Genomic DNA, 27,037 nt, shown 5'->3' with positions numbered 1-27,037 from the left:
TGAGGCGACCCCCAGCCCCCTCCCGCCTGCACACACCCCCACCGCGGCCCGGGAACCGGGCCGGCGTCGACGCCTAGGGGGGACCATTACATAACCCCGCGCCCCGCGGCGCTTTCGCCCGCCGCCGAGGGCGGCCCCGAGCGGAGCCCCGGGGGGCGGGCGCTCCCGGCATCTGGCCGCCGGGGGTGGGGGCCGTAGCGGCGGCCGTATTTATTTATTTTCCGCGGGAGGGAGGGCGAAGGAGGAGAGCGCGGCGCGAGAGGAAGCCGCCTGCGCCGCCCGCCAGAGCGGGGCCTCCTCGGTGGCCTCGGCGTCGGCGCGGGCTGGCGGCGCTGCTCGGCCCGGCCCCCTCGGCCCTCTGCGCCGGCGAGCTCCGCGCCCGGCGTTCTCGCCGCGCCTCCGCCGCCCGCCGCGCGATGTGAGGCGGCGGCGCCAGCCTGGCTCTCGGCTCGGGCGAGCTCTCTGCGGCCATTAGGGGCCGGTGCGGCGGCGGCGCGGAGCGCGGCGGCAAGAGGAGGGTTCGGAGGGTGGGGGCTCAGGTCCGGGAGGGGGCACCGGGAGGAGGTGAGTGTCTCTCGTCGCCTCCTCCTCTCCCCCCTTTTCGCCCCCGCCTCCTTGTGGCGATGAGAAGGAGGAGGACAGCGCCGAGGAGGAAGAAGCTGATGGCGGCGGCGGAGCTCCGAGAGACCTCGGCTGGGCAGGGGCCGGCCGTGGCGGGCCGTGGACTGCGCCTCTAGAGCCGCGAGTTCTCGGGGATTCGCTGCAGCGGACGCGCTCGGCGCATTTGTGTGCCTGTGCCCTCCTCCGGGCCTGGGCTCAGGCCCGGCCCCTCGCACTTGCCCCTACCTTTTCTATCGAGCCCGCATCCCTCTTCAGCCACCGCGATCCGGCGAAGAGAAAAAGGAACTTCCCCCACCCACTTTGGGGGCCGGCGGAGCCCCCCAAGCCCACCCCAGGGATCCGGGCGGGGACCCAGGCCTGAAGAAGAGATTTCCCGGGGATTCTCGTTTTCCTCGCCCGTATCTCCGAAAGAATTAAAAATGGCCGAGAATGTGGTGGAACCGGGGCCGCCTTCAGCCAAGCGGCCTAAACTCTCATCTCCGGCCCTCTCGGCGTCCGCCAGCGATGGCACAGGTTAGTCTTGGGAACCCTGGCCTTCCACCTCCTCCTTAATTTTTTCTCCTCGCAGCTTTATTCGTCCATATTTTCTTTCTCTCTCTTCCTAGTTCTCTGCCTCTTGATTGATTTTAAAGGTGTTTGAATGAGCTGGTCGAAGGCGTCCAGTAGCCCAACCATTTTCTTTGCTTCCTAATATATTTATTGCAATACTGTGTCATATCGCTATGTGTTCTGGAATTAGAGCTATTGAGTGGTGCTGCAGAAATGGCCTTTATTGTTGTTACCATGCAGTTTAATTTTGGAAATGCTAGTGCATTTGAGTGTAAGGGCCTTTTTTGCAATTTTACTTTTTCTGTTGTTGATAAATGAAGAATCGTGAATCCTTTCTTCTTGATCGCACTTGTCCCGCTTCCTCTGCCTTCTACTCTTCAAGAATTTCTCTTTACATAAGAATTTCTGTTGAGGATGAGGGTATAAAAAAATCTTGGTTTTATTTATTTGTGTGTGTGAGATCCAGGATTTCAGGTTTGACGTGAAGTTAAACGTCAAACCCGAAATTTGGTATGAATTATTTTATCTGCCATTCCCAGCTTTTTTGCCCCCCCCCCATTTGCTTTAAAAATCAATATGGAGCGCTGTTCATTTTCCATCTCATTTCTTTGGTGCCAGACCAAAACGTCTGAAACTCTGGGGCTTTTAGGTTGGGAGAGAGCAGAGGCATTTTCTTTGCAGTTTGCAATTACTTTCTCTTTGGGGAGGGCTGGATGGGGGGCTAACTGATTTTATGGAGTTATGTACTTGGAAATCAAGATTAAAAGTTGCAAGAGTCCGAATCATGAACTGCAACCATGAACTGATAATACAGGAATTTAAAATGTGCAGTAGGTTTTGTATTTGTGTGTTTTGTCTTTTTTACACTTTAAACATATGTGGAGACCCAGATTTCAGTTTAAAAAAGCTCTTCAAATTTTTTACTTCACTCGTTTGTGGACTAGCCCTTTTGTCAAGAGAAATTCAGGGAGGCTTCTTTCCATCATTCCCTTCTTACAGTTAGTTTGATGCTATCCTGATGGCCACCGACCTTCTCTTTTGCTGTCTTAGTTGTTTGAGGTGCCAGGGTAATGAAGACGAAGAATGGCTGGCCATCTGACAGTCTACAAGATGTTCCCCCTTACTACGGAGCATCTCTTTAACTCCCTGAGAAAACAGGCTCAACGTCATTCCTCCATCTGCCAGTGAGAGTGCATAATGGAGTTAAATGTACCCTTTGAGTTTGTAGAGAACTTCTAAAGAAGCATGGTTCTAAGTAGGCTCGTTTCTGTGGGTGAAAAACGTAAGGATATGGCAAATGCTTTGGATTCTTTGCTTTTATAAGAAAGATGTATCTTGAGTTTAAGGTAACCTGCAAAGATTGAGGATTTTTGCAGAGTTTCTCTGCTTCAGGCTTGTAACGTTGGCAGTACATGAACTTTGATCTGTCCTCATTCCTTGAAGTTTCTGTAGTCTTCAGGGATTTTTTTTTTAAACCTGTGTTTTTTCCTCAGAATTCATACACATATGGAGTATTGTATTCCTTTGTACTTACTAAAATGTCACTCGGTAGGACTTTTAGATCACCTTTAGACACACTTTTCACCTGTAGATTTTTGTTTTGTTTCTTTAGTTTTTGTGTATTGTGGAGGTTTTTGCTCTTTAGTTCTTGTGTAATATGGTGATGGATTTTACATTTGAGTTAGCCAGTGACTGGGAATATTGTAGAGAAAACTTTTTCTTTGTATTGTTTTGATGACTCCTGATTTGAGCAGTTTAGTCTTAGAGTAATGCAAGGTCTGAAAGGGAGGCTGTGCTCTCTTGTTCAGATATCTCTGTTCAGGTGCACTGCTGCAGTCTCCATATTTGATCTGTGTATTTGGTAACTTTAACTAATTTTGGTAGTGTCTCACCTGACTAATGCACAGAAACTGTTTTGCTACTTGAAATATCTTTGAATAATTGTAACAGTACTAAATGTATCAAGTGGGTTTTTATAATAAAAAACCCTCAGCACTGAGATTAATTCAGTCTGAGTCCTAAGAGTTTATCTTTCTCTCAATTTTGTAGTGTAGGTTGATTTTTGTGCCCCCCCCCCCTTAAGATTCTACTCCAGGAATTCTTTGGTATCCAATTTTTAATCCTAACCAGTTTGGATTTTTTGATGGGGGAAGGGGAGAAATGAGTATTAAGAATATACTGTCCCCCTGTGAACTTCAAGTTGGGCACCATTACATTTTGATTTTTATTTGCATCTAGCACTGTGTAGTATAAGTTTGTAGTCAACTTTTAACAGACTCTTCACTTTTTAAAACATTACATTTTAAACTTGTAATTTCTACATTTTTACTTCTGAGTTACCGCATATTTTATAAATGTGAATGTAAATTATACCTTCGTACTTGATGATTAATTTCATTTAGAACTGTTCAAAATTATCCCAAAATTCTAGACTCCAGAAACTTTTTTTAAATGACTGAGGCTTGCAGTTTTAGTAGTGTTAAGTGTACCTGTCAAGAGTGTTTGCATGTGCCAGTTTTATAGGAAAGAAAATGAACCCAGTTGGGTTGACATACTAAACTAAAGTGTTACAAAACAAATTAGTGCTTAAATCCCAAAATTTGATTTTCTAAGGTTATCCACTGATGCAGAATAAAAATGACTTATTTAATTTTCAGAGATTCTTCTAAAAAATTTCTAGGTTGATTAAAATAATTTGAATTACATTTCAGTTTTACACGTTAGAATGGGGAGAAAGACTTAACTACTTTTGCATTTTTATGTTCCTGTTTCAATCTTTGCACTTGATCCATTGAAAATATTATTTAACTCGGCATGGTTAGATCAAAACTGTTTGAGGAATCAAATGCCTTTCTGTCCTACCACCTCCACTACCACCCCATCATAAAAGCCATTTGCAAAAATTTTTTGGTAAAATTATTGACCAGAACAGTTAATACATTGTCCTTCAGATATTTCTTGAACCTGTTTCTGATAATCACCTGAGTGATGGAATGATGAGGATGATATATTGCCTTCATTGCTCACAGGACATGTTTTGTCACTGCTTTGTAAACACTTGATGCTGTATGGGCTGAAAGAACAGACTCTGGAAAGAGATGTGACAGCATTAGGATCTGGCATATTTAGTAGGGTAAAAGATTCTTCTGGTCTTGGTATGGTTTTGTGGCCCTGCTGTGTACCCATGTGCCAAAATTGGCTTGGATTTTATGTTTTCATTTTGAAGGCACAGGGCAGATATATCTGCATTTTGACCACTAGATTAGTGTACACAATAGATTTTTTTATGACAAGAATTTTTTTTAACATCTTTATTGGAGTATAATTGCTTTACAATGTTGTGTTAGTTTCTGCTGTATAACAAAGTGAATCAGCTATATGTATACATATATCCCCCCATCTCCTCCCTCTTGTGTCTCCCTCCCTATCCGACCCCTGTAGGTGGTCACAAAGCACCAAGCTGATCTCCCTGTGCAATGCAGCTGCTTCCCACTAGCTATCTGTTTTACACTTTCAGAACCTTTTTTTTTTAGATTCCATGTATATGTGTTAGCATACAGTAGTTTTTCTCTTTCTGACTTACTTCACTCTGTATGACAGACTCTAGGTCCATCCACCTCACTACAAATAACTCAGTTTTGTTTCTTTTTATGGCTGAGTGATATTCCATGGGCAAGGATTTTTTAAATGTCAGTTTTACTTTCTCAGAACACCATTGTGTCTTAGTGGTTTGTCATGTAACTAGAATATTTTTTTTGGAGATCATTTATTTGTTAGCTCGTAAACCTGTGATACTGTGTTTTAATTTTATTTTTCGGGCATCAGCATTTACATGAGAGTTCTGCTTCTGAAGTTATTGAGTTACCGCTCTTTGGTCCAGCGAGGTATTGCCGATCTCTCTGTTAAATTGCAAAACATTTTACTAAGTGTCTTGAACTCTGGCAGTTGCTTACTTTCAAGGGTTTGTAAGTTCATTTATAGGGCTTCAAGAAAGCTATCTGTGGTGGATAGTGAGCTAAGGTGACTTTTGTTACGTTGTAAATCTTGTATGTGTTACAACAAGGGTTCCCTTTTTCAGCTGGAGTTCAAATTCTGTTACAGAGGTAAGAAATGTATTCGCATGTCCAGTGATTGGATGATGGGGAGGGAGGAAAAGTTTTCTGCCTTGGTTGCCTTTTGGCATTGTTTTCTCTGTTTTACTTTGCTTTCTACCTTTTCCTTAGTCTGTTCTATAAAGGGGGGGGGGATTAAAACGAGAAGTTGAAAATTAGTGCCTAGTGGTGTTTTTGTAAGGACATTAAGTGGTAAATAGGAAAGAAAAAAAGAGTAGGAAGAATGTTGCAGATGCAAGTGGGAGTGTAAAATGCTTCTTCCTGGTATACTTACAAAAACAATTCAAGAGTTATTCTGCCAATTCTTACACCCATCAATTAATGGAAAAATAAGACAACTTGTTTTGTGTGTTTTTGAAATTTTAGGGTTCCTCTTTAGAGAATTTCTGAAGTTGAATTTTTTTTAGTGTGGCAAGCATTAGAGAAATTAATGGGCAAGTTGAAACTTAAATTATGACACGTGTAAAATATTTAAAACATTGGCTTTTGCAGATGATTTTTTTTTCATGAAATGGATGGTAATTTTCTTCTGAAATTTTAATGGTAAAATATTTTATTGCTCTGGTCTCAAAAAATGTTTAAGAGAATAAACATTGAGGTTTTAAGCCTCTTCTGAACAATTTGGATATCATTTGTTTTTAGATGTAGATCTTTTTTAAGATTTTTTTGATGTGGACCATTTTTATTTTTTAATTTTATTTATTTGTTTTTGGCTGCGTTGGATCTCTGTTGTTGCGCACAGGCTTTCTCCTCTAGTTGCAGCGAGTCGGAGCTGCTCTTCATGGCGGTGCGTGGGCTTCACATTGCGGTGGCTTCTCTTGTCGCAGAGCACAGGCTCTAGGCGCGCAGGCTTCAGTAGTTGTGGCACACGGGCTCAGTAGTTGTGGTGCACAGGCTTAGGTGCTCTGCGGCATGTGGGATCTTCCCGGACCAGGAATCGAACTCGTGTCCCCTGCATTGGCAGGCAGATTCTTATCCACTGCACCACCAGGGAAGCCCGTGGACCATTTTTAAAGTCTTTATTGAATTTGTTACAGCATTGCTTTTGTTTTATGTTTTGGCTCTTTGGCCGCGAGGCATGTGGGATCCTAACTCCCTGACCAGGGATCAAACCCGCACCCCCTGCATTGGAAGGCGAAGCCTCAACCACTGGACCGCCAGGGAAGTCCCTAGATGTAGATCTTTTAAAATAAATCCTCCAAAAGGCAATTAGGAGTAATTTAGTTGAGAGAGTATAAAATTTAAACTACTGGAAAAAAGTGAGTGGTGAGAGAATTTGTTTTGGAGTCAGACTAGTAGAGTTAAAATCCCAGACCCGCCTTTATTACCTGTGAGCCTTGGGCCAGTTACTTAATCTCTCTGTCTCAGCTGCCTCACCTGTAGTACCCACCTTGTAGGATTGTGGTAAGGAATAGTAAATGAGAATTCTCTTTGTCAAATACTTAGGATAGTGCTTGCTGCAGCATAGTACGTTTTCATTAAGTGTTAACTGTTTTTAACTTTACTGCTAAATATATCCCAAAAAAGCAGTGCTAGATTTTTTTAATGGGTATACAGATAGATTGGGTAAAGAGAAAACCAAATGTGTGAAGTTGAGAGTGGTCTTAAAAGTAAGGCTTACAGAGCCTTACTTTTAAGGTGCAGAGTTAGCGTATACATCATCTACTCAAAGATTAAGTTTTTTGAGAGTATAAGAATATGGCAGCAGTGGTTAAAATAAAAGTATATATATTGTCACATAGGGAAGTCTTGTATATGTAAGTAATTGAAATGAGCATAAATATTTAAGGCATAATGAGAAATAAGAAAGCAGATTGTTCTTATTGGAAATGCTCAAGATAAGAATGGCTTTTTTCTAAAGAATCATGTGGTTGAGCATTATTTTTTATTTGTTTATCTGGGTCTTTTTTTTTTTTTTAATCATTATATTTATTTTTGGCCGCGTTGGGTCTTCGTTGCTGTGCGCAGGCTTTCTCTAGTTGTGGCGAGTGCTGGCTGCTCTTCGTTGCGGTATGCAGGCTTTTCATTGCAGTGGCTTCTCTCGTTGCAGAGCTCGGACTCCAGGCGCAGGCTTCAGTAGTTGTGGCATGCGGGCTCAGTAGTTGTGGGTTGCGGGCTCTAGAGTGCAGGCTCAGCCCAGGCTTAGTTGCTCCGCAGCATGTGGGATCTTCCCGGACCAGGGCTTGAACCCGTGTCCCCTGCATTGGCAGGTGAATTCTTAACCACTGTGCCACCAGCGAAGTGCATTATCTGGGTCTTAAAAGAAGACTTTCTTAAAGGAGGAGGAAGAAAAGTAGAAGGCGCAATGCAGAGCTTTTCAGTATCTTTTGACCACACCCAAGTAAGAACTACATTTTACATGGAGAACCAGAGACCCTGTCTCAGCAAGTGAGCAAACAATATTTATCCTACCTAGCCTTACTACTTATAATATACTCTGATATTTTCTGTTGCATTTCATGTTTTAAAAAGCGGTGGTTGTGACTCACTATATTGATTTCATGACCCACTATGGCTTGTGACTCACAGTTTGAAAAACACTAGTTTAAAAGAGTTGACAAGCTGCCAGTTGTCCTGTATTGGACCAACGTCCTGTATTGGACCAACGTTTTCTGTATGCCCAGCATTTCATCTCAAAACAGGGAATACTCTGGTGATCCAGAAAGACATGGGCCCTTCCTTCCTGGGGTTTGTAGATAAGGGGAAAGAACGACATTCAAGTCTGATGTGACCAGTGTTGTATATGTACAGTGTACAGTGTTGTATTTGCACAGTGTACAGTGGGAGAAACGGGTACCTAACCTGTAGCTACTGTTGCTCTAGTGGCTTTTTTTGAGGAAATCGGTGTCTGATCTTGGGATTTGAAGGATATAGCATTTCTAAGAGTGAGCCCAGGTTGAAAACAAGAGATGGTCTGTCATGGAATCTGTAAATTTCATCTGTCTGGGGGATAGCAAGAAATGTAACTGTAGAGGTGAGCAAGGGGCCAATCTTGCCGGATTTATTGGAGTTACTGCTTATTGGAGTTTAGATTTTTTTTAGGTCTTTTAAATGGATGGACAGAATGATTGACTAAAGAGAGGAATGGTTTGGAAAGGAACAGGGGAAAACAGGCAGGGAGACCAGTGAGATGACTGTTTCAGAATTCCAGCTGTGATGAGGGTGGCCTGGATTAGTACATGGAAAGAAGCGAAAAGGTTTGAGAGAACATGGGTGGCCAGGAGAACTTGGGGATTAATTAGTGTCAGGATATTGCCGTAGAGGAATCAAGGGTAATTCCCAAGTTTCAAGCTTGGGTAGCAGAATTGGTGAGGATGTCATTTATTCAATACTTAGAGAAGTGTTTGTGTATGGATATGGATGAGGGGAGGGGTTGTTATGAGTTAAATTTGCATACTTTGAAGTTGTGTGATTCTCCTGAATTGGGTAGTCACTACTTGCATTTGGAGCACCTTTCATTCGAGCCAAGAAACATTGACTACCCACCAAGTTTTAGGTATTTGGAATGTAAAGATGAATCAAGGTGCAGTTTCTGCTCTCAAAGCCTTTAGGATCTGGTGGAGTTGGTAGTACACATATCCACACAGTTTTCCCATGAGTTATACTTTGATAAGTTTTGTTTGTTTGTTTGTTTTGTTTTTTTGCGGTGCGCGGGCCTCTCACTGTTGTGGCCTCTCCCATTGCGGAGCACAGGCTCTGGACGAGCAGGCTCAGCGGCCATGGCTCACGGGCCCAGCCGCTCTGCGGCATGTGGGATCTTCCTGGACCGGGGCACAAACCTGTGTCCCCTGCATCGGCAGGCGGACTCTCAACCACTGCGCCACCTGGGAAGCCCTACTCTGATAAGTTTTAAATGTTTTAGATAAAGACAGAGGATAGGGATTATTTCTGACAGGATGGGTTTGGAGTATTGGGGGAAAACTTCATATAGAAAATGTATATTAAAATGGGGGTAGGAGAGCATGACCTAACTTTTCTTAGAAGTTGGGAATTACCTGGTGGTACAGTGGTTAGAACTTTAACTGCCGAGGGCCCAGGTTCAGTCCCTCCTTGGGAACTAAGATCCCGCAAGCCATGCGATGCGGCCAAAAAAAAAAAAAAAAGTAGGGAAATTTGGAGTGGTATTTCAGGTGGAACAAATACAAGTGGTTTTTATGTGACTGGAACAGACCATACGGTGGAATGTTTTCATGGGAGACAGATGGAAAAGGATGTTAGGGTCCTAATAGGGAAAGACAAATATGCTAAGGAATTTGACATTCATCTCACCATCTGGATAAAAATTTTATGAGAAGAATGACATGGTCAGGGAAAGAGTAATGCTAGTGACACTTCACAGGATCACTAGCAGGGAGGGAACCTAATGGCAGGAAGACCTAGGGTTTGTCATTTATCTCTTGAAATGCACTTATCATTTGTCTTTGAAGTTTTTGGTAAATTGTAGTTAACAAAGTGAATTGTTTATTTTCTTAAGATCCAAGTTTTGTTTACCAGTTGTCATGCATGTAGAAAATGTAGCAGATTTTTTTTTTAAAGTCACGCTCCCCTTTTTCTTTACAGATATACAATTTCTAGGAGACGACTTCTTTTTTTTTTAAGAATTGGTGCGATAGCTTCACCATCTAGAATCCCCTATAGGCATTCCCTTGGAACAAACCCCAATTAGGCAAACAAATCCAACCTTCACTAAAGCTTCTCTCAAAATGTTACTATACTCGGGCTTCTCTGGTGGCGCAGTGGTTAAGAGTCTGCTTGCCAATGCAGGGGACATGGGTTCGAGCCTGGCCCGGGAAGATCCCACATGCTGTGGAGCAACTAAGCCCGTGCACCACAACTACTGAGCCTGCTCTCTAGAGCCCACGAGTCACAACTGCTGAAGCCCACACACCTAGAGCCTGTGTTCCGCAACAAAAAGAAGCCACTGCAATGAGAAAGAAGTCTGCTCCCCGCAACGAAGAGTAGCACCCGCTGCCGCAACTAGAGAAAGCCTGCGTGCAGCAACGAAGACCCAACACGGCCAAAAATCAACCAATTAATTAATTTTTTAAAATGCATATTTTGAAAATTAACCTGTACTTTTGCCCTTTGGCTCTATTAGCTTTCACAGTTCACCAGCTGCCAACATGCATAGCTATGTGATCCTGTGAAACTTAATATTGATTATCATCTTCAATCAAATTTGTATATAACCCACTGGTTGTTACCAGTTGTTTTTTGGTTTTGGTTTTTTTTTTTTTTTGGCTGCGTTGGGTCTTCGTTGCTGCATGCAGGCTTTTCTCTAGTTGCGGCGAGTGGGGGCTACACTTCGTTGCAGTGCGCGGGCTTCTCATTGTGGTGGCTTCTCTTGTTGCGGAGCACGGGCTCTAGGTGCACGGGCTTCAGTAGCTGTGGCTCGTGGGCTCTAGAGTGCAGGCTCAGTAGTTGTGGCACATGGGCTTAGTTGCTCCGTGGCATGTGGGATCTTCCCGGACCAGGGCTCGAACCCGTATCCCGTGCATTGGCAGGTGGATTCTTAACCACTGTGCCACCAGGGAAGCCCTCGTTACATTTTCTTAGTGTCCTTCAAATTCAATATTGTAGTTTTAAGTGTTCATGCACCTTTCCTTCCTTGATAGGTGGGTTTTTTATGATTAGGTTAATTCTGCTTCGTCTACAGAGTATTAAATACCATTTCTTTTTTTTTTTTTTTTTTTTTTTTTTGCAATACGCGGGCCTCTCACTGTTGTGGCCTCTCCCATTGCGGAGCATAGGCTCCGGATGCGCAGGCTCAGCAGCCATGGCTCACGGGCCCAGCCGCCCCGTGGCATGTGGGATCTTCCCGCACCGGGGCACAAACCCGTGTCCCCTGCATCGGCAGGCAGACTCTCAACCACTGCGCCACCACGGAAGCCCCTAAATACCATTTCTGAAATAAAGTACTGGATGAAAGTTAGGATGGTTATTTTAACGTGATAAATTCATGAAATTTATAAAATCGCCTCATTTTAAAGGCCACGGTGTTTTATTTTTTTTTTTTTTTTTTTTTTTTTTTTCAAGTATAATTTTTTTTTTATTTTACAAATTTAATCAGTTATACATATACATATGTTCCCATATCCCCTCCCTTTTGCGTCTCCCTCCCACCCTCCCTATCCCATCCCTCCAGGCGGTCACAAAGAACCGAGCTGATCTCCCTGTGCTCTGCGGCTGCTTCCCACTAGCTATCTACCTTACGTTTGGTAGTGTATATATGTCCATGCCGCTCTTTCACTTTGTCACAGCTTACCCTTCCCCCTCCCCATATCCTCAAGTCCATGCTCTAGTAGGTCTGTGTCTTTATTCCTGTCTTACCCCTATGTTCTTCATGACATTTTTTTCTTAAATTCCATATATATGTGTCAGCATACAGTATTTGTCTTTCTCTTTCTGACTTACTTCACTCTGTATGACAGACTCTAGGTCCATCCACCTCATTACAAATAGCTCAATTTCATTTCTTTTTATGGCTGAGTAATATTCCATTGTATATATGTGCCACATCTTCTTTATCCATTCATCCGATGATGGACACTTAGGTTGTTTCCATCTCCGGGCTATTGTAAATAGGGCTGCTATGAACATTTTGGTACATGTCTCTTTTTGAATTATGGTTTTCTCAGGGTATATGCCCAGTAGTGGGATTGCTGGGTCATATGGTAGTTCTATTTGTAGTTTTTTAAGGAACCTCCATACCGTTCTCCATAGTGGCTGTACCAATTCACATTCCCACCAGCAGTGCAAAAGTGTTCCTTTTTTTCCACACCCTCTCCAGCATTTATTGTTTCTAGACTTTTTGATGATGGCCATTCTGACTGGTGTGAGATGATATCTCATTGTAGTTTTGATTTGCATTTCTCTAATGAGTAAAGATGTTGAGCATCCTTTCATGTGTTTGTTGGCTGTCTGTATATCTTCTGTGGAGAAATGTCTATTTAGGTCTTCTGCCCATTTTTGGATTGGGTTGTTTGTTTTTTTGCTATTGAGCTGCATGAGTTGTTTATAAATTTTGGAGATTAATCCTTTGTCAGTTGCTTCATTTGCAAATATTTTCTCCCATTCTGAGGGTTGTCTTTTCGTCTTGTTTATGGTTTCCTTTGCTGTGCAAAAGCTTTTAAGTTTCATTAGGTCCCATGTGTTTATTTTTGTCTTTATTTCCATTTCTCTAGGAGGTGGGTCAAAAAGGATCTTGCTGTGATTTATGTCATAGAGTGTCCCGCCTATGTTTTCCTCTAAGAGTTTGATAGTGTCTGGCCTTACATTTAGGTCTTTAATCCATTTTGAGCTAATTTTTGTGTATGGTGTTAGGGAGTGATCTAATCTCATACTTTTACATGTCCCTGTCCAGTTTTCCCAGCACCACTTATTGAAGAGACTGTCCTTTCTCCACTGTACATTCCTGCCTCCTTTATCAAAGACAAGGTGACCATATGTCCGTGGGTTTATCTCTGGGCTTTCTATCCTGTTCCATTGATCTATCTTTCTGTTTTTGTGCCAGTACCATACTGTCTTGATTACTGTAGCTTTGTAGTATAGTCTGAAGTCAGGGAGCCTGATTCCTCCAGCTCCATTTTTCGTTCTCAAGATTGCTTTGGCTATTCGGGGTCTTTTGTGTTTCCATACAAATTGTGAAATTTTTTGTTCTAGTTCTGTGAAAAATGCCATTGGTAGTTTGATAGGTATTGCATTGAATCTGTAGATTGCTTTGGGTAGTAGAGTCATTTTCACAATGTTGATTCTTCCAATCCAAGAACATGGTACATCTCTCAATCTATTTGTATCATCTTTAATTTCTTTCATCAGTGTCTTATAATTTTCTGCATACAGGTCTTTTGTCTCCTTAGGTAGGTTTATTCCTAGATATTTTATTCTTTTTGTTGCAATGGTAAATGGGAGTGTTTCCTTGATTTCACTTTCAGATTTTTCATCATTAGTATATAGGAATGCCAGAGATTTCTGTGCATTAATTTTGTATCCTGCAACTTTACCAAATTCATTGATTAGCTCTAGTAGTTTTCTGGTAGCATCTTTAGGATTCTCTATGTATAGTATCATGTCATCTGCAAACAGTGACAGCTTTACTTCTTCTTTTCCCATTTGGATTCCTTTTATTTCCTTTTCTTCTCTGATTGCTGTGGCTAAAACTTCCAAAACTATGTTGAATAAGAGTGGTGAGAGTGGGCAACCTTGTCTTGTTCCTGATCTTAGTGGAAATGGTTTCAGTTTTTCACCATTGAGGACGATGCTGGCTGTGGGTTTGTCATATATGGCCTTTATTATGTTGAGGAAAGTTCCCTCTATGCCTACTTTCTGCAGGGTTTTTATCATAAATGGGTGTTGAATTTTGTCAAAAGCTTTCTCTGCATCTATTGAGATGATCATATGGTTTTTCTCCTTCAGTTTGTTAATATGGTGTATCACATTGATTGATTTGCGTATATTGAAGAATCCTTGCATTCCTGGAATAAACCCCACTTGATCATGGTGTATGATCCTTTTAATGTGCTGTTGGATTCTGTTTGCTAGTATTTTGTTGAGGATTTTTGCATCTATGTTCATCAGTGATATTGGCCTGTAGTTTTCTTTCTTTGTGACATCCTTGTCTGGTTTTGGTATCAAGGTGATGGTGGCCTCGTAGAATGAGTTTGGGAGTGTTCCTCCCTCTGCTATATTTTGGAAGAGTTTCAGAAGGATAGGTGTTAGCTCTTCTCTAAATGCTTGATAGAATTCGCCTGTGAAGCCATCTGGTCCTGGGCTTTTGTTTGTTGGAAGATTTTTAATCACAGTTTCAATTTCAGTGCTTGTGATTGGTCTGTTCATATTTTCTATTTCTTCCTGATTCAGTCTTGGCAGGTTGTGCATTTCTAAGAATTTGTCCATTTCTTCCAGGTTGTCCATTTTATTGGCATAGAGTTGCTTGTAGTAATCTCTCATGATCTTTTGTATTTCTGCAGTGTCAGTTGTTACTTCTCCTTTTTCATTTCTAATTCTATTGATTTGAGTCTTCTCCCTTTTTTTCTTGATGAGTCTGGCTAATGGTTTATCAATTTTGTTTATCTTCTCAAAGAACCAGCTTTTAGTTTTATTGATCTTTGCTATCATTTCCTTCATTTCTTTTTCATTTATTTCTGATCTGATTTTTATGATTTCTTTCCTTCTGCTAACTTTGGGATGTTTTTGTTCTTCTTTCTCTAATTGCTTTAGGTGCAAGGTTAGGTTGTTTATTCGAGATATTTCCTGTTTCTTAAGGTGGGATTGTATTGCTATAAACTTCCCTCTTAGAACTGCTTTTGCTGCATCCCATAGGTTTTGGGTCGTCGTGTCTCCATTGTCATTTGTTTCTAGGTATTTTTTAATTTCCTCTTTGATTTCTTCAGTGATCACTTCGTTATTAAGTAGTGTATTGTTTAGCCTCCATGTGTTTGTATGTTTTACAGCTCTTTTCCTGTAATTGATATCTAGTCTCATAGCATTGTGGTCGGAAAAGATACTTGATACAATTTCAATTTTCTTAAATTTACCAAGGCTTGATTTGTGACCCAAGATATGATCTATCCTGGAGAATGTTCCATGAGCACTTGAGAAAAATGTGTATTCTGTTGTTTTTGGATGGAATGTCCTATAAATATCAATTAAGTCCATCTTGTTTAATGTATCATTTAAAGCTTGTGTTTCCTTATTTATTTTCATTTTGGATGACCTGTCCATTGGTGAAAGTGGGGTGTTAAAGTCCCCTACTATGATTGTGTTACTGTCGATTTCTCCTTTTATGGCTGTTAATATTTCCCTTATGTATTGAGGTGCTCCTATGTTTGGTGCATAAATATTTACAATTGTTATATCTTCTTCTTGGATTGATCCCTTGATCATTATGTAGTGTCCTTCTTTGTCTCTTCTAGTAGTCTTTATTTTAAAGTCTATTTTGTCTGATATGAGAATTGCTACTCCAGCTTTCTTTTGGTTTCCATTTGCATGGAATATCTTTTTCCATCCCCTTACTTTCAGTCTGTATGTGTCTCTAGGTCTGAAGTGGGTCTCTTGTAGACAGCATATATATGGGTCTTGTTTTTGTATCCATTCAGCCAGTCTGTGTCTTTTGGTGGGAGCATTTAGTCCATTTACATTTAAGGTAATTATTGATATGTATGTTCCTATTCCCATTTTCTTAATTGTTTTGGGTTCGTTATTGTAGTTCTTTTCCTTCTGTTGTGTTTCTTGCCTAGAGAAGTTCCTTTAGCATTTGTTGTAAAGCTGGTTTGGTGGTGCTGAACTCTCTCAGCTTTTGCTTGTCTGTAAAGGTTTTAATTTCTCCATCAAATCTGAATGAGATCCTTGCTGGGTAGAGTAATCTTGGTTGCAGGTTTTTCTCCTTCATCACTTTAAGTATGTCCTGCCACTCCCTTCTGGCTTGTAGAGTTTCTGCTGAGAGATCAGCTGTTATCCTGATGGGGATTCCCTTGTGTGTTATTTGTTGTTTTTGCCTTGCTGCTTTTAATATGATTTCTTTGTGTTTAATTTTTGACAGTTTGATTAATATGTGTCTTGGTGTATTTCTCCTTGGATTTATTCTGTATGGGACTCTCTGTGCCTCCTGGACTTGATTCACTATTTCCTTTCCCATATTAGGGAAGTTTTCAACTATAATCTCTTCAAATATTTTCTCAGTCCCTTTCTTTTTCTCTTCTTCTTCTGGAACCCCTATAATTCGAATGTTGGTGCGTTTAATGTTGTCCCAGAGGTCTCTGAGACTGTCCTCTGTTCTTTTCATTCTTTTTTCTTTATTTTGCTGTGCAGCAGTTATTTCCACTATTTTATCTTCCACCTCACTTATCCGTTCTTCTGCCTCAGTTATTCTGCTATTGATCCCATCTAGAGTATTTTTTATTTCATTTATTGTGTTTTTAATCGATGCTTGATTCGTCTTTAGTTCTTCTAGGTCCTTGTTAACTGTTTCTTGCATTTTGTCTATTCTATTTCCAAGATTTTGGATCATCTTTACCATCATTATTCTGAATTCTTTTTCAGATAGACTGCCTATTACCTCTTCATTTGTTAGGTCTGGTGGGTTTTTATCTTGCTCCTTCTCCTGCTGTGTGTTTTTCTGTCTTCTCATTTTGCTTATGTTACTGTGTTTGGGGTCTCCTTTTTGCAGGCTGCAGGTTTGTAGTTCCCGTTGTTTTTGGTGTCTGTCCCCAGTGGCTAAGGTTGGTTTAGTGGGTTGTGTAGGCTTCTTGGTGGAGGGGACTACTGCCTGTGTTCTGGTGGATGAGGCTGGATCTTGTCTTTCTGGTGGGCAGGTCCACGTCTGGTGGTGTGTTTTGGGGTGTTTGCGGACTTTTTATGATTTGAGGCAGCCTCTCTGCTAATGGGTGGCGTTGTGTTCCTGTCTTGCTAGTTGTTTGGCATAGGGTGTCCAGCACTGTAGCTTGCTGGTCGTTGAGTGAAGCTGGGTGCTGGTGTTGAGATGGAGATCTCTGGAAGATTTTCGCCGTTTGATATTATGTGGAGCTGGGAGGTCTCTTGTGGACCAGTGTCCTGAAGTTCGCTCTCCCACCTCAGAGGCACAGCACTGACTCCTGGCTACTCAATTTGGGATGATTTGTTGTCTATTCATGTATTCCACAGATGCAGGGTACATGGAGTTGATTGTGGAGCTTTAATCCGCTGCTTCTGAGGCTGCTGGGAGAGGTTTCCCTTTCTCTTCTTTGTTCTCACAGCTCCTGGGTCTCAGCTTTGGATTTGGCCCCGCCTCTGCGTGTAGGTCGCCGGAGGGCGTCTGTTCTTCGCTCAGACAGGACAGGGTTAAAGGAGCAGCCTCTTCGGGGACTCTGGCTCACTCAGGCCGGGCGGGAGGGAGGGGCACGGAGTGCGGGGCGAGCCTGCAGCGGCAGAGGTAGGCGTGACGTTGCACCAGCCCGAGGCGCGCCGTGCGTTCTCCCAGGGAAGCCGCCCCTGGATCCCGGGACCCCGGCAGTGGCGGGCTGCACAGGCTCCCGGAAGGGCGGTGTGGACAGTGACCTGCGCTCGCACACAGGCTTCTTGACGGCGGCAGCAGCAGCCCCAGCGTCCCACGCCCCTCTCTCGGCTCCGCGCTTTCAGCCGCGACTCACGCCCGTCTCTGGAGCTCCTTTACGCGGCGCTCTTAATCCCCTCTCCTCGCGCACCAGGAAACCAAGAGGGAAGAAAAAGTCTCCTGCCTCTTCGGCAGCTCCAGAGTTTTCCCGGACTCCCTCCCGGCTAGCTGTGGCACATTAGCCCCCTTCAGGCTGAGTTCTCGCCGCCAGCCCCAGTCCTCTCCCTGCGCTCTGACCGAAGCCCGAGCCTCAGCTCCAGCGCCGCCCTCCACGGCGGGGGAGCAGACAAGCCTCTCGGGCTGGTGAGTGCCGCTCGGCACCGCTCCTCTGTGCGGGAATCTCTCTGCTTTGCTCTACCCAGGTATGTGGGGAGTTTCTTGCCTTTTGGGAGGTCTGGGGTCTTCTGCCAGCGTTCAGTAGGTGTTCTGTAGGAGTTGTTCCACGTGTAGCTGTATTTCTGGTGTATCTGTGGGGAGGAAGGTGATCTCCGCGTCTTACTCTTCCGCCATCTTACCCGGAAGTCCCCCAAATCGGCCACGGTGTTTTAAAACGTCATACTTTGTTAAGCACCCAAAACAGCTGAGTTAATATAAGAGTAGAAGTGCCCTAAACCAATAAGGAGAGATCTTTGTGAGATTGATAGTTTTCATGTCTAGCCAAACTGTTTTCAGAATTATTAAAGTTCTGTAGATTTGACTTTCATCTCTAATCCTTATTTTTTTAAATCTCAGATCTCTGCCCACCTCATCACTCACCTGGCGCCCCCTCCTTTGAATTACTTCAATTGCTGTGGCTCAGCTTGAGTTGTTCACCTGTTCTCCTTTTCTCCACTCTTCACTTGTCTAGTTCCTACTCGTCCTCTGGTCTCAGCACTGGGATGAAAGAAAGGTTTTGAGATCTGGGATGTTCATTTTTAAAAAGCATTTTTAATGCCACAGAGAAAAGTAACTGAAAGGAGGAGAGTTGATGGATGAATTCTGTCTTTTAAGCGGATACTTGAGAATTGACTAGTTTTAGAATAATTCGTATGGGTATTTTGCTTAATGTACACCGTTTTAAAACCCAACTGAGTTTTTATTTGAATTCAGCTTACCTGAAGTACAAAAATAAGCCTGTTTATTCAGCAAATAGTGTTTGAGCCTTCTAAATGGGAAAAAAATTTGTAACTGAAAGAGGTACTGTTATGCAGTAGAATTAGATTTTTTTTTTTTTTTGCGGTACGCGGGCCTCTCACTGTTGTGGCCTCTCCCGTTGCGGAGCACAGCCTCCGGACGCGCAGACTCAGCGGCCATGGCTCACGGGCCCAGCCGCTCCGCGGCATGTGGGATCCTCCCGGACCAGGGCACGAACCCGTGTCCCCTGCATCGGCAGGCGGACTCTCAACCACTGCGCCACCAGGGAAGCCCTAGAATTAGATTTTGAGCCAAAATCATTTCAGTTTTGCATCCTAGTTTGTAACTTTTTAAAATCTTCTGTTTATACTCAGATAGTGCAGTATTTGGGATTATATTGTTAGTAATCCTAATTTTGAAGGTTATACTTCTTATATATTTCCTGGTGGGGAACATTTGTCTAATTTCTCATGTATCATGGAATTGTCTTGATCTTTTGATTTTTTTGGCAAGGCTAAGTGAGTTGAGTATTCATTTTATAATAGATGATATAGCTAAATCTGCTGTGAAGACCACAGAACTAAGAAGACACCAAGGGTGACCTACAGAATCAGTATGTAATAATGAAAGGATGTTTTGACTCAATACTAGTTTCCCACATGCTCAATCCAAATTCGTTTTTGTTTATATTATCACATTTCTGATACACAGTTCATTGGATAAACCTAATGTATTATGCTAAACTTTTCAAATCAGATTTAATTATGTCAGTCACATTTTGTGTCACCGTGTTTGGACTGAATGTACACTCAGATGAAGAAACTTTCTTTTTTTGGCCACTCAGCACTGCACGCAGGAGCTTAGTTTCCTGACCAGGGATCAAACCTGCACCCCCCTGCAGTAGGAGCAGAGTCTTAACCACTGGACCTCCAGGGAAGTCCCGAAGAAACATTTTACTCAAAGTCATTTTGTATTTGCGCATCTGGGAACCATATATGGGAATTTGTCAACAAACTATTTGGTAGAAGTAGCCTGCCGATGATGTTAATTAGTTGATATTTTAGAAAGTAAGCAGGAAATGTCTTACTGGAGATAGTGTGAGTTTGTTCATTTCAAGTTGTTTGTGATACTGTCTTGAAATGTTTGTCATAGGATAGTTTAAAGGTAATGGGATAAATTTCAGATTTGTAAATGTCTAATCAAAGAGAAAGGGGGGGTCAGCAAATCCAATATGTAAGAACTCACCTTAATATCTAGAAGAAGTACTCGCTGTCATTTACTTTCTACTTCCCAGTCCATTGCAGTATGGCTTTTGTTGTTACCTAGTTTACTAAATATCTCCTATTACCTATATTTAGTGAATTTTCTGTCGAGCATGGAACACCATTAACATTTCCTTCTTGGAAACTGATTTCCAGGATTCCTGGTGGATGGGCTGGGGAATGTTGAATTTTAGCATGCTTTGCGGGTTAAGATCATGTCCCTTAAATACTGGCATTTCCAGTGGCCCCCTTAATGTCTGACACTGACTTAAGCTCCACATTTCTCTCTCACATTGCCATGTATTCCTCTGATTGCCCATACGGATAACTGTACTCTTAGGTTATCCAAGCCAGAAACTTAGGAGTCATTCTTTTTTTCTCTCCTTAACTCCCTAACTATAGTCAGAGAGTCTTTTGATTGGCCTCTTTGATGCCCCTTTAGCAGCAGCCTCCTCACCAGTCTCTCTGACTCTAGACTTGTCTGTCCAATTTATTCTTCATCTTGTTTGTTTCAGTGGACTCTAATAAATGCAGATTTGTTCATATCATATTTCTGCTTAAAATTCTTTAGTAGATCAATTTTCTCTCTACAGTAAAAATCCCAAGCTATTATGTGTAGGACCCTCTAGGTTGCTTCTTTTATTTGTTGAACACGTAAATTTTATTCAACTGATCTGAACTAATCCCTATGAAGAGCAAGTTGAGATGGGGGCCTGAGAAGGTGATTTATTTGAACCTTTATTTTTTTCCTTTTCCTTGAACAAAAAGGAAGAACCTGAGGAGCTTAGTAAGAGGGGTGGATTGAGGCTGGTCAGTACTAAAACCCACTGTTCAGTAGGATTTGTTTAAATTATGGCATTTAAATTTCTAATTATTTTTCCCTTGCATATTCATACATATTGCTTTTAATTTGAGACTTGCATTTCTACTAGTTTTAGACCGTTGGGTTTTATTTGCTATTTATGACAAACTGGTTAAATACATAGTCTCTTGTTTTTAAGTAGCCTTTTCCCAATATGCTGCTCTTGAGCTTGCGGCCAGGTTTTTTTCTGGGAAGCCCCTTGCAGAAGGACCTAATGGGGAAAGATTGGAAATTTGATGGCTAAAATAAAATCCACATATTAGGTTTTTGAGCTTTAGTACTCTTAATCCTACCAGTATAGAATTGATTATTTACAGTTCGAGTAGTTTTTCTTAGTCTGGAAATACTTAAATTTTGTTTAAAAAATTGTTTTCTCAGTTTAAAAATGTTTAGAAAAGTTATAGTTCTCATAATGTTGAATAATCTAAAACAGCTGCTAAAAATGAAGTTTGTTTGCTTACTTACATAGAAAGAATATTCGACTGGGATCCAGGGACTTTATAATAGAGTCCATATTCAATAACAAAATAGTACAATCTTAGGGAAGCCAGCGATGCATCAGTTACTGCATCTATAATATGAGGGAATCAGTAATTTTCAAACTTGGGCCCTCCCTGGGAGGGGCAGTGTTCTCAGAGGCCTGAGGAAAATCCATCTTCATTCTCCCAATTCCTCCTCACCCAATAAGGTTCTGCTTTTTATTCTGTCTGTGTTTCCAAATAAACACTACTAGATGATCCTAAAGGATCCTTTGCTCTGTCCCACCTGGTGTGTATAACTTTTAAAAAGGGGGTTAATAAATTTAAACATTTTTATAGACGCATAATTTATATGCTTTAGAATCTATTAAAAATTTTTTTTTTTTTTTTTTTTTTTTTTGCGGTATGCGGGCCTCCCACCGCTGCGGCCTCCCCCGCTGCGGAGCACAGGCTCCGGACGCGCAGGCTCCGGACGCGCAGGCCCAGCGGCCACGGCTCACGGGCCCAGCCGCTCCGCGGCACATGGGATCCTCCCAGACCGGGGCACGAACCCGCATCCCCTGCATCGGCAGGCGGACCCTCAACCACTTGCGCCACCAGGGAGGCCCTAGAATCTATTAAAATATTTAAGACCCATCTCATTGGTTCTTAAAACAACTCCATGAAGGAGGTAGAATAAGTTTTACTGCCTTCTGATAGAAGAAGTAACATGAGCTCACAGTTGGAAAGTAACTGGTAAATGAAGTCAGCTTGTAGAATTGGGTTTAAATCCAGGTACTTGGACCCTTTGAGCTGTGCCAGGTTAGATACTGGTGATGGCTGATGGCATTTAGGAATCGTAAATGTCCAGAACTTTGAGGCACAATCAAAACAGCTTAGGAGTAATATTGACAGTCAGTGATATCAAATGAAATAAGGTCTACTTAATTATGGGTCAAAGTATATATGACTTTTTTACATAATCTTCCAAATTAATATAGTCATTGAAAATTACAAGTTTTAAGGAAAGGTTAAGAGAACTTTTATAAATTTGTGAACTGCCAATCAGATATAAATAATTATAGTATGCAATTGCAGAATTGCTGGAACTGTTTATTATCAAATTTACTCCTTGAGCATGTGCTAGGTGCTATGGGAAATGTAAATATCTGTTAAATGAGACCCTTATCTTTCAAGTACTTATGATTTGGTAAAGAAGTAAGATGCGCATAAATACTTAGCTATAACAAAAGATAAAAGATACAGAGTGCATAGTTGAGGTTGTAACAAAGTGAGCCATCTTAGGAAATAGTATTTGAATCTGTCTTTGAGTTGAAACCTGAGTGGATCTTTTGTAGTGGACACTACAATTAAGTCTGTTGAAAATACAGAATTGTCATTAAAAAACAACCCTATAACCTTTATTGTCGCGGTCTACCAATGCCAGCCTTTCTGTCTGCTTCATAATGGAGCCTCACTTTGTAATGAGATGTTAAATGTTTTGCATAGTAAACATGAAACAGCAACCAAATGCAGCAGATTTGGCTGTAGTACAGGTTATATTAAAGTTCTCAAGACTAGGGCCTGGAGTAAGACATTGGTATTACTGAAGTTGATTTCTCCTCAATGGACTCTATATATGTGGCTATTAACTACTTCTGAGGTTGTTAGAGGATTAACGAGAGTAATACAGTTATTGAGGAGCCACAGAGACGATGCCTGACACATTGAAAGTGCCTGATAAAACTTTGTTCTCATTGTTATGAGCTAGTCTTATCTACTAATAGAGTGATGATTCCACTAAATAATAAGAGGTAACATTTTCATAGTGCTTAATATATGCCAGGCACTGTTCCAATTACTTATATTAACTCATTGAATTCTCACAAATAACCTATGAAGTGGGTACTTTCCTGTAACACAGAGGTGGAAACTAGGTTCTTCCGTGTATACTTTAGAATCATCTTGTCTGGTTCTTTGAAAAACTGTTAGAATTTATTTATTGATTGATTGCCATGTTGGGCCTTCGTTGCTGCACGCGGGTTTTCTCTAGTTGAGGCAAGCGGGGGCAACTCTTAGTTGCTGTGCGCAGGCTTCTCATTGCAGTGGCTTCTCTTGTTGCAGAGCACGGGCTCTAGACATGCAGGCTCAGTAGTTGTGGCTCGCAGGCTCTAGAACGCAGGCTCAGTAGTTGTGGCGCACAGGCTTAGTTGCTCCGCAGCATGTGGGATCTTCCCGGACCAGGGATCGAACCCTTGTTGCCTGCATTGGCAGGGGGATGAATAACCACTGCACCACCAGGGAAGTCCAAACTGTTAGAATTTTGCTTGGCATTGCATTGAATCTAGATCCATATTGGGGAAGCATTGATGTCTTTATATAACACTGAGGATTTGTACCCAGACACTTGTGATTTTGTGATGTTATTTTATTTATTTAGGTGGTCTTTTTTTGGCTGCATTGGGTCTTCATTGCTGCACGCAGGTTTTCTCTAGTTGTGGTGAACAGGGGCTGCTCTTTGTTTTGGTACATGGGTTTGTCATTGCGGTGGTTTCTTTTGTTGCAGAGCATGGGCTCTAGGCACGTGGGCTTTGTTGCTCCGCAGCCTGTGGGATCTTCCTGGACCAGGGCTCGAACCCCTGTCCCCTGCATTGGCAGGTGGATTCTTAACCATTGCACCACCAGGGAAGTCCTGTTTAGGTGGTCTTTAGTTTCACAGTTTACACATATTTTCTAATAACGTTGTCAGATCTTTTTTCCCCTATTGTGTTTTTTAAAATTATTTCTAATCATTTTTTTGCTCATGTATAGAAGTGCAATTTAATTTGTCTGTATTTGTGTTGTTGGTATGTTCAATCACCTTGCTACCCTCTCACTATTTCTACTTCTTTGCCTTGGGTTTTCCATGTTGACAGTTATATCATTTGCATACAGTAAAGTTGTGTTTCTTCCTTTTCAATCTTGACTCATGAGTGTTTCTTATTTCTTTGGCTAGAGAATCCAGTCCACACTGAATAGAAGTGGTTGTTATGGGTATCTTTGTCTTGTTTTGATGCTAAAGAGGCTACTTTTAATGTTGGTCCATTATCCATATTTGCTGTCAGTTTTTAGGTTTTGGAAGAGACCTTTTTATCAGTTTAAGGAAGTTCCCACCAGGTTTTTTTTTTTTTTTTTTTTTTTTGCGGTACGCGGGCCTCTCACTGTTGTGGCCTCTCCCGACGTGCAGGCTCAGTGGCCATGGCTCACGGGCCCAGCCGCTCCGTGGCATGTGGGATCTTCCCGGACTGGGGCACGAACCCATGTCCCCTGCATCGGCAGGTGGACTCTCAACCACTGCGCCACCAGGGAAGCCCCATCAGTTTTTGTTTGTTTGTTTTAATTTTTATTTTATATTGGAGTATAGTTGATTTACACTGTTGTGTTAGTTTCAGGTGTACAGCAAAGTGATTCAGTTATACATATATCCTTCTTCTCATCAGTTTTTTTAGTAATTAATTTATTTTTGGCTGCATTGGGTCTTCGTTGCTGTGTGCGGGCTCTCTCTAGTTGTGGCGAGTGGGGGCTACTCTTCATTGCGGTGCACAGGCTTTTCATCACGGTGGCTTCTCTTGTTGTGGAGCACGGGCTCAGTAGTTGCGGCTCTCGGGCTCGAGAGCGCAGGCTCAGTAGTTGCAGCCACGGAGCAACTAAGCCTGTGGCTGCAACTACTGAAGCTCCCCTGTTCTAGGGACTGTGTGCCACAACTACTGAAGCCCACATGCCTAGAGCCTGTGCTCCACAGCAAGAAGAAGCCACCACAATGAGAAACCCGTGCACCACAAGGAAGAGTAGCCCCTAGTCACTCCAACTAGAGAAAGTCCATGTGCAGCAACGAAGACCCAATGCAGACAAAAAAAAAAAAAAATTGTGATTGGGTATTGACTTTTATCCAATGCTTTTATTATAGTCATTGAGATAGATCTAATGTTTTCTTTCTCCTTTGTTAACTACGGTGAATATGCAAACCCCCTTCTGGATTCCTCAGATGATCCCAACTCGATCATGATATTACATCTATAAAACACTGATCTTTTTTTTGTCTTTCTTTTTTTCTTTTTTAAAAAGGATTCTTGCTTCTGTGTTCATGACTTCCTTTTCTTTTACTGGCCATGTGTGGTTTTTAGAGTATTTCTATTTTCTAGAAGTGTTTGTATAAGGTTGAATTGTCTTTTCCTTGAAAGTTCAGTAGGACATGCCTGTAAAAATATTTAGATCTGGTCTTAATGGGAAAAATTAACCAATGAGTCTTTAATAGTAATAGGATTATTCAGGTTTTCTCTGTCTCCTTTTAAATTTTTTTAAATGGGATAATTCAATTTTGTAGAACAGTAGAAAGAACTCCCATGTGCCTATTACTTCAAGTTACTGATCATTTTGTCCACCCCCCACCCTTTTTTTTTTTTCTGCTGGAGTTTTTAAAAGCAAATCCCAGACTTGTCATTTCACTAGAAATACTTAAATATATGTCTCTTAGGACTTATTTTAACTATGCTATTGTCATACCCAACAAAATTAATAATTTCTTAATGTTACTCACTATTCAGTCTGTATTATCCTGATTCTCTTAAAATGTATTTCCAGTTAGTTTGAATCGGGATCCAAACGAGGTATGTTTGGTTGTTGAATGATAACAGCTTCTCTCATTCTCTCTTTTTTTTTTCCTTCCCCCTTTTATGCCATTGATTTGTTGGAGAAGCTAGGACACTTACCCTATATAATTTCTTTTTGATTGAGGTTTATTGAGTATTTTTTTTTTTTTTTTTTTTTTTGTGGTACGTGGGCCTCTCACTGTTGTGGCCTCTCCCGACGTGCAGGCTCAGCGGCCATGGCTCACGGGCCCAGCCGCTCCACGGCATGTGGGATCTTCCCGGACCGGGGCACAAACCCGTGTCCCCTGCATCGGCAGGCAGACTCTCAACTAGTGCGCCACCAGGGAAGCCCTATTGAGTATTTTATGAGGAATTTATTCATTTTTCTCTCTTCAGTTTTTTTGTGTGAAATTGATTAGTAGGACCACTTTCTCTTTTTATTGTCTTTTTTCCTTAACTTTCCCAGAAGTTTATCTTTTATTACTCTTTTTTTTTTTTTTTTTTTTTTTGCGGTATGCGGGCCTCTCACTGTTGTGGCCTCCCCCGTTGCGGAGCACAGGCTCCGGACGCGCTGGCTCAGCGGCCATGGCCCACGGGCCCAGCCGCTCCGCGGCATATGGGATCCTCCCAGACCGGGGCACGAACCCGTATCCCCTGCATCGGCAGGCGGACTCTCAACCACTTGCGCCACCAGGGAGGCCCTTATTACTCTTTTTAAGGAACCAAATTCTGATTTTGTTAATAATCTCTCAGTTCTATCTCCATTTTTCTATTTTGTTTAATTGCTTTTATATTTGATCACCTTTTTCTTACTGTTCTTTTTTTAACATAATAACTTGGATACTTGTTAATTTCAAGCTTTATTTTCTAACATAAACCTTTAAGTTTTGAAATGTAGTATTTTTATCATTTCTCAGTTTGTGATTTCTCCTTTATCACTTACGTATGTGTGTATTTTTATTTTTTATTTTTTATTAATTTTTAAAATATTATTTATTTGGTTGCAGCGGGTCTTAGTTGTGGCAGGCGGGCTTCTATAGTTGCAGCTCACCGGCTCCTTGGTTGTGGCATGTGGGCTCCTTAGTTGTGGCTCGTGAACTCTTAGTTGTGGCATGTATGTGGGATCTAGTTCCCTGACCAGGGATCGGACTTGGGCTGCCTGCGTTGGGAGCACAGAGTCTTAACCACTGTGCCACCAGGGAAGTCCCTGTGTATTTTTTATTTTTTTATTTTTTTATTTTTATTTTTTTTGGCTGTGCTGTACGGCTTGTGGAATTTTAGTTCCCTGACCAGGGATTGAACCCGGGCTCTCAGCAGTGAAAGCACAGAGGCCAACCCCTAACC

General features: G+C 41.9%; 1 protein-coding gene across 1 annotated transcript in view; it reads left to right on the top strand.

The window, feature by feature from the left end:
• The first annotated feature begins 367 nt into the window (after positions 1–367).
• Positions 368–27,037, top strand: part of EP300 (E1A binding protein p300) — an 81,691-nt gene continuing 55,021 nt past the window's right edge. Inside the window, exon 1 of the mRNA XM_060111781.1 lies at positions 368–1,134. Coding sequence (XP_059967764.1) covers positions 1,041–1,134 — 94 coding nt within the window. The 5' untranslated portion in view covers positions 368–1,040. The remainder of the gene's footprint in view (positions 1,135–27,037) is intronic.

Source organism: Mesoplodon densirostris, chromosome 11 (genome assembly GCF_025265405.1).
Source record: "Mesoplodon densirostris isolate mMesDen1 chromosome 11, mMesDen1 primary haplotype, whole genome shotgun sequence".
In the NCBI taxonomy this organism is placed as follows: domain Eukaryota; kingdom Metazoa; phylum Chordata; class Mammalia; order Artiodactyla; family Ziphiidae; genus Mesoplodon; species Mesoplodon densirostris.
Note: the sequence above shows the minus strand (reverse complement) of the source record. Positions and strands in the feature narration are given on the sequence as shown.